Source organism: Xyrauchen texanus, chromosome 27 (assembly GCF_025860055.1).
Source record: "Xyrauchen texanus isolate HMW12.3.18 chromosome 27, RBS_HiC_50CHRs, whole genome shotgun sequence".
In the NCBI taxonomy this organism is placed as follows: Eukaryota; Metazoa; Chordata; class Actinopteri; order Cypriniformes; family Catostomidae; genus Xyrauchen; species Xyrauchen texanus.
Genome location: NC_068302.1, coordinates 6,990,422 through 7,008,015, shown reverse-complemented (window position 1 = coordinate 7,008,015; position 17,594 = coordinate 6,990,422). Strand labels below are relative to the sequence as shown.

The 17,594-nt window shown below is 37.2% G+C and overlaps 1 protein-coding gene across 1 annotated transcript; it reads right to left on the bottom strand.

Moving 5' to 3' along the window:
* Positions 1–911: 911 nt before the first annotated feature.
* ddx51 (DEAD (Asp-Glu-Ala-Asp) box polypeptide 51) lies at positions 912–16,524 on the bottom strand. The gene is made up of 16 exons (XM_052094510.1): positions 16,164–16,524; positions 14,977–15,281; positions 13,814–14,004; positions 13,571–13,721; positions 13,331–13,476; positions 9,102–9,173; positions 8,877–8,983; positions 7,343–7,451; positions 6,222–6,364; positions 5,477–5,651; positions 4,477–4,592; positions 3,535–3,651; positions 3,094–3,195; positions 2,932–2,995; positions 2,612–2,746; positions 912–1,276 (listed from the first exon to the last, which is right to left on the bottom strand). The coding sequence occupies exons 1-16, from the start codon at positions 16,184–16,186 to the stop codon at positions 1,250–1,252; spliced, it is 1,983 nt and encodes a 660-aa protein (XP_051950470.1). The 5' UTR covers positions 16,187–16,524; the 3' UTR covers positions 912–1,249.
* Positions 16,525–17,594: the final 1,070 nt, after the last annotated feature.

Sequence of the window (17,594 nt, the reverse complement as noted above, 5' to 3'; positions counted from 1 at the left end):
TAACTTTTGTGTTGGATAAACAACACTTAAACGTTATTTAGCAAAATAAGACTTACCAACATGGATAAGATACAAAAAAAAAAAAAAAAAAAAAAAAACAGCAGAGAATTACCAGCAATGATGGACATCTACGCAAAATGTAGAGTAAAATTGGGAGTCTGCACCTATTTGAAACATGAGACGAGAGCTATAGGAGCAACATTTCACTTCAAGAAAATCGCCAAGATGCCAAACTAATTTAACGGCCGTTGATTTTGATGTTTTCTGAAAGATTTGTAGATGAAGTTGCAAAAATATGGCATCAGTTCTAAAATCATTGTTTTGAGGGGAATAAATGTGTAAATCCCAGTTTCCATACCTAATGCAAGTTAAACTCAATCGACAGAATTTGTGGAATAAGGATAAAACATTTTTTTTTTTTAAAAAAAGTCTTGTCCCTACTTATAAAATAAAATACAAATTTGGTTAATTGAGGCACTCACTGTAACCTCGATTTTTGCTGTATGCTTTAAAATAGCGAAAAGACGATTTTCTTTTTTTAAAATCATCATTATTCCACAAATTCTGTAGATTGAGTTTAACTTGTTCTGAACCCAGAATATTGCTTTCACATTATGTTAATAGGTGTTCATACAGTATGTTGTGGTTTTCTTTACTAGCACACTTTATACAGATCATTAACAGCATGTTTATACTAGAGGAAAAAATGTCAGAACATACATTCTGAATAAAACAAGATGCTGTAAGAGTTTAAATTAACATCATTAGCATAAATCTCCAGTCAAGGTACATAAGACAAACTGAAACGAACAGTCTGCCCTGAACCTGCAGAACAGAAATTATTTACCTCTCTTCACATAAAAATAAAAATAAAAAAACATTCCGTGAACTGGTGTAGATTCTAATGTTGGAATTCATGTTTAATCAAGTTATAGACTCTCCACATATTCATACATTTCATTTTTGTCTTGTTTTGACAATATGGTTTTTACTTGAAACAGTTGGATAACAAGAGGGCATAAAAATCTATTAGGCCTACTGTACTTCTCTTCTGACAAATGATACATTTTTAGCATTGTAATTTTAAAGTAATAACATAAAGCTTAGAATTTTTCTCAATTCATAAAGAATATTCAAAGCTTATTACATAATTATTCAGATATCCCTTTTTCTTGAGAAACTTGCCATGAAATTGTCATTAAAAGAATGCACAAAAAGAGGTGTTTTGTTTTGTTGGTCCTTTTTTTTCTTAGAACCGCTTCTTTGCATTTTCCTCCTTAGAAACAAAGAAATGCCAACATTAGTTTTGCAGCTCAAAAGTACACACAAAAATACAGCAAATGTAGCTATAGTTACTCCAAGTTTAAGTCCATTACAGATACAGTGGCCCAAATCGTTTTTGGGCACTTAAAAGTTAAAGTTCACCCAAAACTTTATAATATCATAATTTAATATAATATCTCAGCTCTGTAGGTCCATACAATGCAAGTCAACAGGATCCAAAACTTTGAAGCTCAAAAAGCACATAAAGGCAGCGTAAAAGTAATCCATAGACTCCAGTGGTTTAATCCATGTCTTCAGAAGTGATATGATAGGTGTGGGTTAGAAACAGATCAATATTTAAGTCCTTTTTTACTACATATTCTCCTCCCTGCCCAGTAGGTGGCGATATGCACAAATAATGTGAATCGACAAAAACACAAGAACAACTTTGAGCAGAGAAGAGCGCTTAGGAGAGCTGGTTGAATGTGGAGATTTATAGTAAAAAGGACTCAAATATTGATCTGTTTCTCACCCACCTATCAAATCACTTCTGAAGACATGGATTATACCACAGAATTGGAATGGATTACTTTTATCCTGCCTTTATAAGCTTTTTGAGCTTCAAAGTTATGGTCACCATTCCCTTTTGCATTGTATGGACCTACAGAGCTGAAATACGTTTCTAAACATCTTTGTGTTCTGCAGAAGAAAGAAAGTCATACACATCTTGGATGGCATGAGGGTGAGTAAATGATGAGAGAGTTTTCATTTTTGGGTGAACAATACCTTTAAATAACACTAATAAATGTATGAATTCTTTGCATTAGATAACAATATATAACCATGTAATCTTCTCAAAACTAACTTCAATTCATCGAGCCATTTTTGCCATGATTTACCAACTGGTGTCAAGTTGATTTTTAATGGATGTATGAAGTCAGTTCCACTCAAGTTCACAAAGATAATGTTTGACAACAAGAAATTATCCAAATACATTTTGTCCTCATTTTAAACACTACATCTATCTTTTAAACCCCATCAAACTTCATTTTCTGAACTGTTTTGCTTGAAAAGCATGTCCAATATTTCTTTAAAATAAAAACCATTGCTTTGTTATTCTGTTATATATTGCAATGACATTCACATGTTTTTAAAATATGGCTGAAGTGTCCCAAATACTTTTGTAAACTTACATAATCCAGGTTCCCCAGACAAACACTAAGACCTGTGCTACACTAAAAGTGATTTGCAGTAATGGTAATTAATTCAGGAAATAGACTTAATCCATGTCTGGAAAACCTGCCAGTGTGGCGTTAAGTAGATAAAGCTCTGCAGTCTTTGTGGTTACCTTCACAGCTTTGCTAAGCTCAACTAGCGTTTTTTCATAGCGGCTCTCCATGCTTTTAAGACTTTCTAATTGCACCATCTGCCTCTGTATGCCGGGACTGCCAGCGTCAGCCACCATCTGCAAGAACCTCTTCTCCTGAAAAGACAGACATGCATATCAGTCCATTATATCATGTGAAGTATTTGGTTGGTGGTGACAGCCAAATGTGCATTATTAAACAATGGTATCAATTACTGGCCAGGCAGGACTTTTTGTCCACTGTACTAATGAAAGATAACACGCATGCAATATGTAATTCTAGGTGTTAAAAATAATCTGACCTGCACTTTTAAGAGAAAGGTAAAAGCCAGTCCAGCTTTCCCTGCCCTCGCTGTTCGTCCCACCCTGCAGTTGAAAAGAGTAAGAAAACAATGACGAATGAACATAATGCTCAGACCAACTCTATGGACTTACAAGTTTTCTTTTATGATGTGTTGACTTGCCTGTGAATGTACATTCGGACGTATTGTGGAGCATCATAATTTATGACGCATTTCACTCCGTTGATGTCAATGCCTCTGGCAGCAGCATCAGTGCTGATCAATCTGACATAAAAAGTATCACGAGTATTATGTCATTGTGAAACAATTTGAAGCTTTTAATAAGCAATATGGTATAAGAGTCTGTATTATAACACATCTAATGTGACTATATTCACAATACAGCACAGCCTCAAGTGCCTTATTGCTTTTATTAAACGCAAAATATAAATATTAAGGACACCAATTTGTACACAATTTCTATACGTTTTAATAGAATTATAGGAACAATAACCATTTTCCACAATTTTAGCTTTGGTACTAAAGGTACAGAAGTATCTTTCTGTGCAAAAAATGGTTTGGTTCTTTCTTGAAAACTTAGATTACGCTTTAAAGTATACATACAGCGGGATCTTTCCTTGCTCAAAGTCCTTCAGGGTTCGTTGTCGTTCGCTTGGGCTCAGTCTGGAGGAAAACTCAGCAACTTCCACACCACCAAACAGCTTCACAAGCAAATAAAGTCTGAAAAAGAAATACAGATGAAAACAAAAATACAGTTGCAATTTAAATAGATTTGAGTTTATTTATAAATTTTTGGGTGATGACTTAAAGGGATAGTTCATCCAAAAAATGAAAATTCTCTGCTGAACATAAACAAAGATTTTTAGAAGAATATTTCATTTCTCTAGGTCCATAAAATGCCAGTGAATGGTGGCCAGAACTTTGAAGGTCTAAAAAGGCAGCATAAAAGTAGCCCATACAACAAGTGGTTTAATGCATATCTTTAGAAGCGATTTGATAGATGTGATTTTTGAAACCGATCCATATTTAAGTCTTTTCTATAAATTTCCACTTTTACTTTAAAAATGTTTTTGCTTATGGCGATTTGCGTTATTTGTGTATATCGCCACCTACTGGAAAGGGAGGATAATTTATACAACAAAAGGACTTCAATATTGATCTGGTTCTCACCCACACCCATCATAAAGCTTCTGAAGACATGGATTAAACCACTGGAGTTGTATGGATTACCTTTATGCTCCCTTTATGTGCTTTTTGGACTTCAAATTTCCACCATTCACTTGCATTGTATGAACCTACAGAGGAACTGCTGAGCATTGAACAAGCACTACACGGACACCTTTAACGGTTGTACACTGTAACCATGCCAATAACAGTGTCTCCTGCTGAAAGCATTTAAATGTGCTTATCCCACTGGGCCCCATGGGAGCTGTAAGCCCATGGGGTTCATCCCATATAAGCCCATGCATTAAAGCACCCCATAAAACAGCAATATCTTAATAAACAGATAATGCGTATGATGCAAGAGGTGAAATTCATCATCACCGGTGCGCTGCTTCTCTGGAGTTGGTGAAGCACAAAGCAGGACTGAACTTGAGCCGGAGCAGGTAGTGCAGGATGAGGAGCGGTTTCTTGCTGAGAGTGCAGGGCACATAATACTCCTGTATGAGGCATGACCGTATGTTAATCAGCATTTGTGTACATATAAAAGCAAGAGTAGAATTGTGTGGAGTAGATCACATAGTGTACAATTACAATGTACTATTCAACACAATCTTACATGACCTTCGGGCATTTTGAGACCTGTAGCTTGTTTGCTTTGTTCTGAAACAGGGGCAAACATTTTTGAATTTTCTTTTTAGTTCGGTTCGCTTTCACAACAAGGCAAAATTTCAAAAAACTGTTAATAAAAGTTTATGCAAAATGTTGCCGCATGGTACAGAATTTGCATTCCAGTAAGAGGTTGCGATGCAAATAAACATGATCGATTATTCAGGTGTATAGGTGTTGTAAAATTTACATCATGGTTATTTTATTTATCTGCCATCAGTTGCTTTTGCATTATTTTTGCATTGAAAAGTGGCTGTTCTCACAGTCACAGGGCTCTCTCACATGCACACACATTAAAACAGCAGAAAGAGTGAAGCCACATAAAGATGCTAATGCCGTTCTACCCGTGTCTCCGCTATCCACAACAGAGAAGCGATCCTACTATACAACTCCTATTTTGAACATGCAATTTTATTTTAATATAGTTGCCAATAGCTACAGAATATCCACAATTTGATTATGAATTACAGAGGCATGCTGACCAACAGATTTCTTCTCTGCACACAGATTGCATTCCCACCACACGTCAACCAATCCAGAGTTCGTTTGCAATCGGACCAAGACTACCTCCTCCAGGTGGTCTAGGAGCGATTTTTTGGGTGCGAATCCCTGTGCGATTATGGTGTTCATATGCCTAAACGAACCGAATTTAGGAAGAAAACGCACAAGGTTCTAAATCAAATGCTCAAACGGGCCTCTTAGACTCTAAACTCACAGAGAGTCCCTGAGGGAAGTTAAACTTCTCTTGGCTTTGTGCGGTGTCTGAGGTGGTGTGTGTGGAACTGAAGAGTTGTGGCTGATGCAGATTCAGCAGTTGTAGTTTCTCAGGGTTCTGGGTGAGTGTAGCGGAGAACAGCAACTTCTGCAGAGGCAGCTGTGGAGGAGACAAACTGACATACAAATAAGCATGCATTAATAGTGAGCTTTCTATTAATCACTTTGGGGTTCAGTTGTGACTCTGGAGTAATCTGAGGTTAAAGGAATATTCCGGGTTCAATACAAGTTAAGATCAATCCACAGCATTTGTGGCATAATATTAATTAACACATAAAAAAAAATAATTATAATATTTTATATATATATATATATATATATATATATATATTCATCCTCCGCCACCCAGATTGAGGCGAGTCACTATGCCACCACAAGGATTTAAGAGTGCATTGGGAATTGGGTATTCCAAATTGGGGACAAAAATAATAAAAAAAAACAAAATATCCATGTCATTCTCACACGTTCATGTTAAGCACACTTTTAGAAAACGCGAGTGAAAGAAAGAATTAACAAATGTTTCTAACCTTGCATGTAGGAAACACTCTTAAGACCTAAGACCTATCGTTATTGGAAAACACAGCCCACATCTTTAACCGTGTCCCTGCTACAATTGTATTTCAAGGACCTCATCTCTCATCCCCACTGTGTGTGTTTTGTTTTTTTAAAGGATAGTATAATTTTACCTTGAAACTGTGATTGGTCCAGGCTGTATTCTCCTGAATACAGACCGCTGTGAGTCACCTGAACTTCTGTACACTGCTTTAATTACCTCACTGAGCCAGGACTGATGCATGCTGTCAATCATCCTGTCTGCCTCATCAATAATCTACAACATACAAATGACAAACATCTCTACACACTTTTCCATAGAGTGAATAGAAACATGATAGAAAACTCAAACAGTTAAAAAAAAAAAAAAAAAGATACTGAGTAGCTTCCCTTTTTTGGCCAAATGTAATGTGTAATATTAAAATATACTATAAAATATATTAGTACTTAAATACAATTTAAGGGGACAGTTCACCCAAAAAGGAAAATTCTATTCAAAATTTACTCACCCTCATGCCATTCCAGATGAGTATGACTTTCTTTCTTCTGCTGATCACAAAGTTTCTTAGAAGAATATCTCAGCTCTGTAGGTCCATACAATAAAAGTAAATGGTGGCCAGAATGTTGAAGTTCCAAAAAGCACATAAGGGCAGCATAAAGGTAATCCATGTGAATCCAGTGGTTACATGTCTTAAGAAGCGATATGATAAGTGTGGGTGAGAAACAGATCAATATTTAAGACCTTGTTTACTATAAATTCTCCACCCTGCTCAGTAGGTGGCAATATGCAAAAAGAATGTGAATCACCAAAATATAAGAATATGGAGAATGGAGATTTATAGTAAAAAATTATATAAATATTGATCTGTTTCTCATCCACACCTACAATATCGCTTCTGAAGATATAGATTTAACCACTTGAGTCTTATGGATTACTTTAATGCTGCCTTTATGTGCTTATGTACTACTTTTAAAAATGTGTTCACCATTCACTTGCATTGTATGGACCTACAGAGTTGAGATATTCTTCTAAAAATCTTTGTTTGTGAACAACAGAAGAAAGAAAGTCAAACACATCTGGAATGGCATGAGGGTGAGTAAATGATGAGGGAATTTAAATTTTTGGGTAAACTATTCATTTAATACCAGTGTATTAAGTACAATTTAAAACCGTGAGTTCATTGTTATGCGTTACATATTTAAACAGGGTAATAAATTGATCTATTGTATAAAAGAGATTTGTACTGATGCTCACCAGAAATCGAAGGTGCTGTAAACTGAAGCTGTCGTTTTTGTTGATGTGATCCACTAATCGGCCTGGCGTGGCCACCACAATATCTGCAAAACTGCGGTTAATACCCCCTCTACAAACAGACACAACGTTTAAATGTTGTTTCGACATTTAGTGCTTTTATAAATTTCATCACAGCACAATCACTGAAACACCTGGAATCAACTACATTATTATGCAAATAAATAACTAATTAATAATAACATAAACCAACAAATAGTACCATTGAAAAATAATTAGAACAATATTAACCATTCAACTAAAGTACTGTAGCTGTACATACTGTACAGTGACGTTGTGGGTGTTACGCTCTTACAGTTGAGCTACAGGAACACCAAATAATAATTCCACAGTGCTTTGATATGAGACTTAAAATGATACTATATTCATGCACCATGGCATTAATGTACACGGTAAGAACAATTTCATTTAAAAAATACCATTTTAGTACCATGTAGAGGTCGACCGATAGTGGATTTTACATATACCGATAACCAAGTTGTGCAGTATCTGCCGATAATCGATTAATCAACCAATAGTTTTTAAAATTGATACCGAATGAAAAGACAACACTCAAAATAAAATGGTGCTGAACTTTATTACAAAAATAAATAGTACTGACTGAACCATGAAAATGTATTGTACTTTTTAACATTTTAAATCAACAGCGGGGTTTCTCTAACCCAGGAGTGTGCAGCGAGCGAGGAGAGGGATATGGACAGCCTGGAGTGGAGCTGGAGCTGAGTGATTAAAGAATGCTTTGAGCACGGAGGGAAAATTGTTGCCGCTCCACTCCACTCACATTCTCTGATGTATGAGCTTCATTATAACAGTGAAATACCACATTGTTTTTTATTCAGTACAGTTGTATGTAGAGTAGCAATATTCACAGACAGAAGTGGTATTCGGCTGAACTCGGTGTAGAGCGTCTCAGACTATGAACACAGGCCAGGGGCTGTTCAAACAGATGGAACACAACAGAATGGAACTGAAAGCAAGGATCTCGAGACACATTTCCAAGTTGAACATCTTTCTTGACAAAGCATTTAAACAACTCATTGCTTAATCTGAGAAATGCTTATTAGAGAGCTAGACACAACAGCCAAAGACCTCCACCACCTCTAAGGGGCTGTTCACACCAAACGCTTTTGCAAACATCCATTTGTTTTTCTATGTAAACCCGACCTAGATGAACGTCTTTGTTTCCATTTGTTTTTGTTCATTCAGCGTCTCGTGCAGGAGAACTGTTTTTGAGATGATGTGTCTAATTAAAAAGAACATTGAGACACTTGCATTCTGTTAAACTGTATTTGTTGCATATGCTATTTTCCATTCTCACTTCACTAGCTTTAAATATGTGATTATGATTAATCTGTAAAATTGATATATAGGTCGACCTCTATTACCATTATTAATAATTTGTGTGGTCATTATTTACACACTGTATAATAACAGCTGCAGTTTATCCAATTGGTCCCTCTATCCTAAACACACTGACCTGTTTTCAGAAAGTGCTGCACGCTCTGCAGCTAAAGACTTCTGGCCGGTTATCAAAACCACCTTTAGACCAGTGCCTTCAGCGTATGAGAAAAACACCTTTGACACCTGTGAGATTAAACCATATGCAGAAAATAAAGTTATATTGAGTGAATGAAACTTAGAAGATGGAACAATGACTTGAATATGAACATCCAATGATCAATAATTATGAATCTTTGACTACCTGTTGTGCTAACTCTTTGGTGGGTAACACAGCCAATGCACGAACCTCACACACCACGCGCTCAGACAACGCCTACACAAACAAAAACAAACATACACATTAGAGGTTGACCTATATGATGGTGGCCTTAACTACTATGACATTTTTATTTATTTATTTATTTTATCCCATTTTTCCCAATTCGGAATGCCCAATTCCCACTATTACTAGGTCCTCGTGGTTGCGCGGTTACTCGGAGGACAAGTCTCAGTTGCCTACGTTTAATTACATTTGTAGTTAGACTGTTACCTTAACCAACCCTTACCCCAAACCTAACTCTAACCCCAACCCTACCCTTACACCTAAACCTACCTGTACCTCAACCTCAGTAGCAGCAAATGTGGATATATTGCAGAACAACATGAAAATACATAGTCTTTTTGTTATTATTATTGTATGTAATGTTTGTACTTAGTAAGGCCACCTAATATAAAGTGTGACCATATATTGGTCAAAGAGGGAAGTCTGATCTTGTGAATAACTTTGAGCAGCAACATGTGCTTTATTTTGCAGCACGATCTCACTTCAGCTGTTATCTGTTTGCATCACTGAAATAAGATAAGCAGTCTACCAATGGAATGTCAAAAATTGTGAAAGGGATGATAAGTGCCATAGAGTTCAAATCACTAAATAAAATGTGCCCTGTACTTAATATACAGTACATACACTGTTGTACATTTGCAATTTTACTTGGTTTATTGGAGAATGCTCCAAGATCTGAACTTGAGACACTTCTCACCCATTGGTGACATTCACAGAGTACCAACAAGAAGTCATGTAATAACATTGCTAATGTTTCATATTATATACACTGGCGGTCCATCAGAGAAGGCAAGCCCCCTAAAAAAAATTCTCAAAATGAACGGAACAACTAAAGTGATAAAATTAACCGTTGTTTTAGTCAATTTAGCTATTAATGTGCATAACTCAAATACATATAATGGAAAAATATGAATTTGATTTATTTTCTTTAATACGTGGTGCCACAGGCAATTTTAATCACTGCATAAAAAGTCAGAGGCAGACAGCATCAAGGTTCTGCTCAGTTAACTGACCAATCAAAATGGATTTTCAAAGGATGAAACAGCACAGGCTTCCTCCCAAAATGGGTCCAAAAAAGATAGCTAAAATGTGCCTCCTTCCGCATTAATATCAGCTTTTAGTATCAAATGAGTATGTTGTCAAGTCTATTTGTAGTTAAGGTGACAAGTGTGAAGAAAGTGACATTTAGCCAAATATCAATGGAATTCAAATTTCAAAGGCTTTTCATTTGGTGGAAGCTTTCATTTCACTTAACGTGAGTGTTTCAAAATACACGGTAAAGTGCACTGTTTCTGATTGGGACTTGTTTGAGATGTGGTTTACACTGATTGACCCAGACAAAAACGCTATCAATTCATCCATCCATGTATTGTGATCTACAAATGAGTGTATAATTTAATTGTGCATTTTGTTACGAGTAATTGTGAGAATTTTTTATGCCGTTAACTGCATTAGTTAAATAAAGCTGAGTGGCCTGAATCAGACAGTTGTTGTGTCACCTCTCCCCTGATCACGCCCACTTTGGCTAGCATCTTTTGAAAATTTGGCGAGAGTGCCACAAACTATTTGAGTATTGTTGCTGACCATGTGCATCTCTTCATGGCCACAATTTACCCATCTTGTAATGGCTACTTCCAGCATGATAATGCACCATGTCACAAAGCAAAAGTCATCTCAAACTTGTTTCATGAACATGACAATGAATTCACTGTTCTTCAGTGGCCTTCCCAGTCACCGGATCTGAATGCAATATTCGCTGCATGAATGTACAACTGCCAAATCTGCCGAAATTGTGTGATGCAATCATGTTAACATGGACCAGAATCTCAAAGTAGGGTTGCAACGGTATGAGATTTTCACGATACGATAACAGTCTCAGAAAATATCACACTTTCACGGTATTACACAATTATTATTATCAGTTACAATGACCATTAAAGGAGTGAAAACAGAGGAGTGAGTCATCAAGCCTATTTGTAGTGAAGGTGACAGGTGTGTAGAAAGTGACATTTAGCCAAATATCAATGGATTTCAAATTATTAAAGGGATTTAATTTGGTGGAAGCTTTCATTTTTGAGTGTAGCCCTTTTCTCACCTCCAGAAAAGCACGTGGATATGTGACCCAGTGTGATTACTAAAAGGCTGCCATTTAATTAAATAAATATGTAGTCTGTATGTGCCTTGTAATACAAAGTGAATTAGTGCTTTGCTCACTGTCATCCGCTACAAACCTGATGTTTTCCGTGTATGAGCCAAGGAGCTCTAGGCTCCACACATTCACTTTGATGCATGCAGCACATGCAAACTATACATTTATCTCATTAAATCACAGCCGTTGTGGGTTAATAATCAAACTAGGACATAAGTTATTTTAATTTGTGAGCTGAATGTTTACAGAATGACATTCGTACGTCAGATGGTTTCGTTTTTTGGTATCGGAGCGTTTTTACAGGCAAGTACATGAGCATGATATCTGATATGATCAGTAGAGGTATTATCCTTAGTTTTGATAAAGTGAATGTGTCCCCACCCCCCACGAAATTTAAAATATAACTAAATCATATTAGTTTACATGTTAGCATAGCACGTTAAATTAACTACTAAATGAAAAATAACATCAGCTGTGTGAGCTTTTAAAGTTTCGTCCTAGGATTATTAATAATTAACATATATATATATGTTAATAATATATATGTATAAGTGCACAACACCGCAGCCAGACTGCTCCTGTCTGTACCTTTAACTCTGGTCAACTGGTTTTGCTTCAGGACAGATTTTACATTGGAAATCATGTGGTGACCCACCATAGTAAAAACATAACCTTTAAAACATAACCATGTGTCCTGGTTTGCATTCCCTTTTATGTTGCATAGTTTGGTTCATGGTTTTCAAGTACAAGGAAATGCATCAAGTGACATTATTTTTGTTGTTGACATCAACAACAAAATCTACAGGACGTTTTCTCTCCCCCCTTTTAAAAATTGAAGAGCAAATTTGTACTTATATGAGCCCATTATTATCCCATTTGTTTCCTAATTTCAAACATAATTCAAACAGAACACACATATTACACAGGAGGAAAGGCTCGTCATTACCATGGTTAGGTCAGTGTTGCTAGTCTTAAATAAAAGTAATAATAATAATAAATTACAGTATTTATGAAAAAAGAAATACTAGCTGAAACACATTTCAAACTTTACAACTGCCACTGTCGATATAAAATGAGGTCTAATAGATTTTACCTTTAGATTATTTCATATGAAACTATAAAACTGTAAAAATATAACAGATACTTTTACTCGTGAATACATTTTGTAAAGGTGATGATGAATAAAAAATATATATAATAATAATAATTAGCACATAGCACAGTGTTGCTCTTTTCCTCCTCAGTGCTGTTTGGCATGTCGGGGCTGCCTGCTGTTTGAGAGGTTCGACTTGACTTCCTCCGTAACGCTTTAAACATAAAAGTCTCACTAGAATTGAAATTAGTCACATCAGTTTTGAGGTCTGCGCTCCACAATATCGAGGGATGTCCGGTCGTTGCACGCGTGTGCCAGAGATCAGAGCAAATCATGATCGTGTGCTGGTTCCGTTACACTCGTGTGAAAGTGCAGATGAGAAGCCTTTTGTTAGATTATCAGTAAATCTGCCTCTGCAGTCCTAAACAGGCCATCACTTGGGCGGCCGCCAAAATATCTTCAATGGGAGAACCATGGCATTGTTCTTTCCCTGCTGTCTGCAACCCAGTCCGAATATGTCAGTTATGTCAGACCCCCTCGCTTCTCTCTTACATTTTCTCCGCTGCATATGTGTGTGTGTGTGTGTGTGTGTGTGTGTGTGTGTGTGTGTGTGTGTGTGTGTGGCGCAAGTTGACAAGTCTGACAGGCAGTCGAGGAGGAAAGGAGATGCACACGGGCAGGTGAGATTCTACGTCCGGTTGCATTTTTTTTTCTCAATACCGTAGATAAGCAAATGTACATGGTATACCTTGAAACAGGTATACTGCTGCAACCCTTTCTCAAAGGTATGTTTGCTTTGTTTTCTTGCAGTTTTGAGAGAAAAGTGAGGCCCTACCCAGTATTAGTATAGTGTTCATAATAAAGTGCTCAGTTAGTGTATCTTCAAATGTAATTTATGGTTTCTACCTGTATGACAGGTATGACAAACGCCAGTGTCTTTCCACTTCCTGTAGGTGCAGAAACACAGATGTCTCTGGGTCTGTATCCACCTGGACCGACCAGCAGCCCTGAGCTCACACTGCCTAGAATAGCAGGGATGACTTCAGCTTGAACTGGACAAGACAAATAAACAGGTTGTGAAAACAGTGATATTGTAAGATATGATGACATTATCGGTATGCAAATATAGTGATCTTTCTCTCTGACCTGGAAAGAAGCTCTTTATTCCATTTGCTTCCAGTTTCTTCAGCAGTGTTGGGTGAATGCCGAGCACCTCTTGGATTGGGACGAGGTGACTCTTAATGTCTCTCTGAATGACATCAGGCTGTGCTAACCACTGCGGTAAAACTCTTTTGACCTGTGATTGAATACAAACATTCATACCATAATTTTTACCTTTTCTTTACAATACAATAAAATGTAGAACTTAAGGATATTTTTCCATTCTACCTTTTCTACCATCTTCTCTTTGAATCCACCCAGGATTTGGAAACTAGTTTCAGATGCGCCGATTCCTCCTCCTGCATGTAGCTGATCAATCTGAGGATCCACTACTTTTCCAGTATTCTGACTTTCCTCTGGGTCACCTTTACATGTTTCTGTGATTTCTGCAGAGCTTCCATTATCGGAGTCATCATTTCCTAAAATAAACAATTGATGCTGTAAAAATATATCTTCCATAATAAGTCCAAGTAGGGCTTGAAACTTCTGTAAAACTAAAGGAATTTAAGCTCAATCGACAGCATTAGTTTAATTTTGATAAACACAAAAAATTGACTCGTCCCTTCTGTATTGACGAAAAATCAAAAAGCGCAGTTACAGTGAGGCTCTTACAATGGTAGTGAATGGGGCCAGTCCATACATGTAAAAAAAATTCACAAATACACTAAAGTATTGTAGTTAGATGTAAACATTACCAGAGTTACCATAGTTTTAGTGTGATAAAATCTCTCTTCTACCTGATTTTATTTTTATAGAATCACTTACAGGGTGTCCATGCGTCATCATGGCAACAAAGTTGTAATGCTGGATATAACTTTACAAAGAAACTGTTAATACGCAATCTTATCACATTAAAATCGTGTTAAAATTTGTAATGTTAACATCTTGCGGCTAAACATCTAAAACTGTGTATTTTAGCCTTTATATTGACCTGCCCATTCACTTCCATTGTAAGTGCCTTATTACAACTGCTTCTTTTTCTTTAAGAAGGAACAAGTTGAAAATATTTTCTGTAGTAAACAACATAATGCCACAAATTCTGTTGCTTGAGCTTAACTTATTTTGAACCTGGAACAATTACAAATAAGTCTTTTTCAACAACAGGTCGATGAAAGGTGTTTGGTATTTGTACACAATCCTTGTTACCAAACTGTCTGAATACAGTTTAAAACCATGATTTGTGTGATTTTCTAGCAATAATATGTTTTGACAATAGTTTATCTAGCATATGTAAAGGTCCCTACAATGAACATGGAATGTAAGCATGTATTGCCATATGAAAAGTAATTTGACAATAATTATTAGGGTTTGTCTATTAGGCCCTCTAAATCAACAAACTTGTGCATTACAGTTTAAACACCATCAAACCCCCAGCAGTAGGGCAGCATTACCTGCATTTACGCTCTCGTTTTCAATTGACAACATTCTGTGTTTTTGCTTTTTAGTCGGACTAGCAGCTTCATCAGCAAGATCTGTAGTTTCCTTCTTAGTTTTGCGCTGTTTTCCCTCCAACTCTCTCCGTTCATGTTTTCGTTTCTTCTTATGTTCAGTGTTACTCTGATGGTCTCCATCTTTATCAGTTGTATCTGATTTACTCTGCTGTTCTCTGGCTTTGGCTTGTTCCTGCAGTTTAGCCAGCAGTGCTCTGGACCGACACTCTCTGTTAGATTCACTGTCTTCCTCCTCCCCTAAATACCTGATCAAAACATATCAGACAGTATAAAAAATTATAACTTTACTCTGGTTGTATCATGTGTGTGCATGGGGCCCATCATCAGGCCCTTGTGCTATTGTAAACTGGGTCACTTTTAGCCATTCATCCCAATGTCCATGATCATACAGTTATTTACTGTGGGAACCATATATGTAAAAAAAACAAAAAAAAACAATTGTCCAATCGTAGCCTGGAGTCTACTACCACACCTGGAGTTGCGAGTATGAATCCAGGGTGTGCTGAGTGACTCCAGCCAGGTCTCCTAAGCAACCAAATTGGCCCGGTTGCTAGGGAGGGTGGACTCATGGGGAAACCTCCTCATGGTTGTGATTAGTGGTTCTCACTCTCAGTGGGGCGTGTGGTAAATTGTGTGTGGATTGCAGAGAGTAGCATGAGCCTCCACATGCTGCGAGTGTGTGCGTTATCATGCACAGCGAGCCACGTGATAAAATGCACAGACTGACTGTTTTAGAAGCAGAGGCAATTTAGACTTGTCCTCCGCAACCCGGACTGATGTGAGTAACCGCGCCACCACGAGGACATACTAAGTAGTGGGAATTGGGCATTCCAAATTGAGAGAAAAATAAAAAGAATCGGTCCAATCTAACTGAATACACCTACAGAAGATTTCATGCCAGTTTTAAGGACATAACAGCACTGACACAGTACACACATAAGTGAATATACATATCAACATCATATGGGGTGGGTAGACAGTCCCAGAACAAATAAATACAAGATTGTGTAAAACATGGAAAGTTTCATAAACGGTTGTATGTGAGGATAAGCGACAACGTGGTACACACTCTTTAAGAAGATCCTTCTTACTACTCACTACATGGTAAAAGTGAAATTTATACACACCGATTAATAGTAAACAGTGCCATTGCAGACTCCTGGCTCGTGTCGGCGCCACGAAGACCTTTATTTCATTCACGCCTTATATTAGCATTAATTCGTGTTCACCGTTCAGATAATGGTGGACATTTATTTAAAAAATGAAAACAAAAACTGCACCGCGTTTTCCACGTGTGTAGGTAGTACTATTTGACAGTCGCGAAGTGATGACGTTGACAATGTCTTCAGTCAGGCACGGTAGGTTTAAGTAATAATTTCCATAAAGCTCTACGATGCGTATATACAATTCAGTGCCTATTAAAGTTTCTCAGTTTCGTTGTTCAGTTGAAAATTTGAACAGACCGCAGCTGAAGTAGCACCGTATTGAACTCCTTGAGCTACACGGAGAACGGGAGAAGGCGTGGACACGTGGTATATGTTGCATTTCTCATCGCTGCTCAGGACGGTTCAACTACAGTCGTTCATGATGGTTGGTTAATCAGGTTTCAGTTTTTTTTTTAATTATTATTATTATTGCTTTAATCAATATAACATGACAGACAAACCAACTGAAAGCATAGGAAATAATCTAAATAAACAAAAAACTAACAAAAAATGATATCGACAATATACAGAATTCAAAAGGCTATAAACTATACAATATACAATGCATATAATTAAGATTAAAAAAGGAATATTCAAGGCTTTATAAAAGTTAATTTAAAAAAAAAAAAGCTTGGGCTATGGATGCCATATTGTGCCTTGCACCTAAGAGAGGAAATCTCTCCTCAGCTGTATTTCCCATGGCGAGCTGTAACATCTTTTATCGAGTTCAAGCTTGGTGATGGGAGGGAGGAGACAGAGCAGTGATGCAGTCAAGTAAGGCTCTTTATTTCTTTGCCTTCAACACTCTGTGTGCACCCTCCTCGATGCTTTTCTCAGTTCAATCAGATCAGTGCAACAAATACTTTGTCAACATAATCTTCTCTGAGTCCTCAGCTTCACAACAAAATACAACAGTCAGTAAGACATGCCAGATGCCAGTCGCTAGTCACTCGTGTCGTTCTCTCTCTCTCCTCTGGCGGTGGCGTGGCCGTTTATATGCCTCTTTCCTCATGCTCACTGGAATTAGAGACAGGTGTTAGACATCGTTTAACTTCGGTGCAAGCACCCTTACCGCTTTCTCTCCGGCCACGCCCCCCGCTGACACACATCTCTATAATTTACGGAAACCATGGCTGATTGGGCCATTTCGGTGCAATTAACAGAACTGTTTCCATTTCCACTTGGACTTTGCTGGTGACAGAATGAAGGAGGCGTACCGGGGGAAGCGCATACTTGCGTTTCGCAAGCCCACGTGTCATGGCAACATATATACGCCACAACTGTTGTGTTGTCCATACGAATCAGAATGTGATGATTCACAATATTGGAATTAAATGTTCTCAAAGCTATAAA

Coding starts and splice junctions, on each gene's coding strand:
- ddx51 (XM_052094510.1), bottom strand. CDS start 16,186: ATGGCACTGTTTACTATTAATCG. Junction 9,174..13,330: donor TTGTCATACCTGTCATACAG/GTAGAAACCATA, acceptor TTGTTTGTGTAG/GCGTTGTCTGAGCGCGTGGT. Junction 1,277..2,611: donor AGCTTAGCAAAGCTGTGAAG/GTAACCACAAAG, acceptor TTTGTTTCTAAG/GAGGAAAATGCAAAGAAGCG.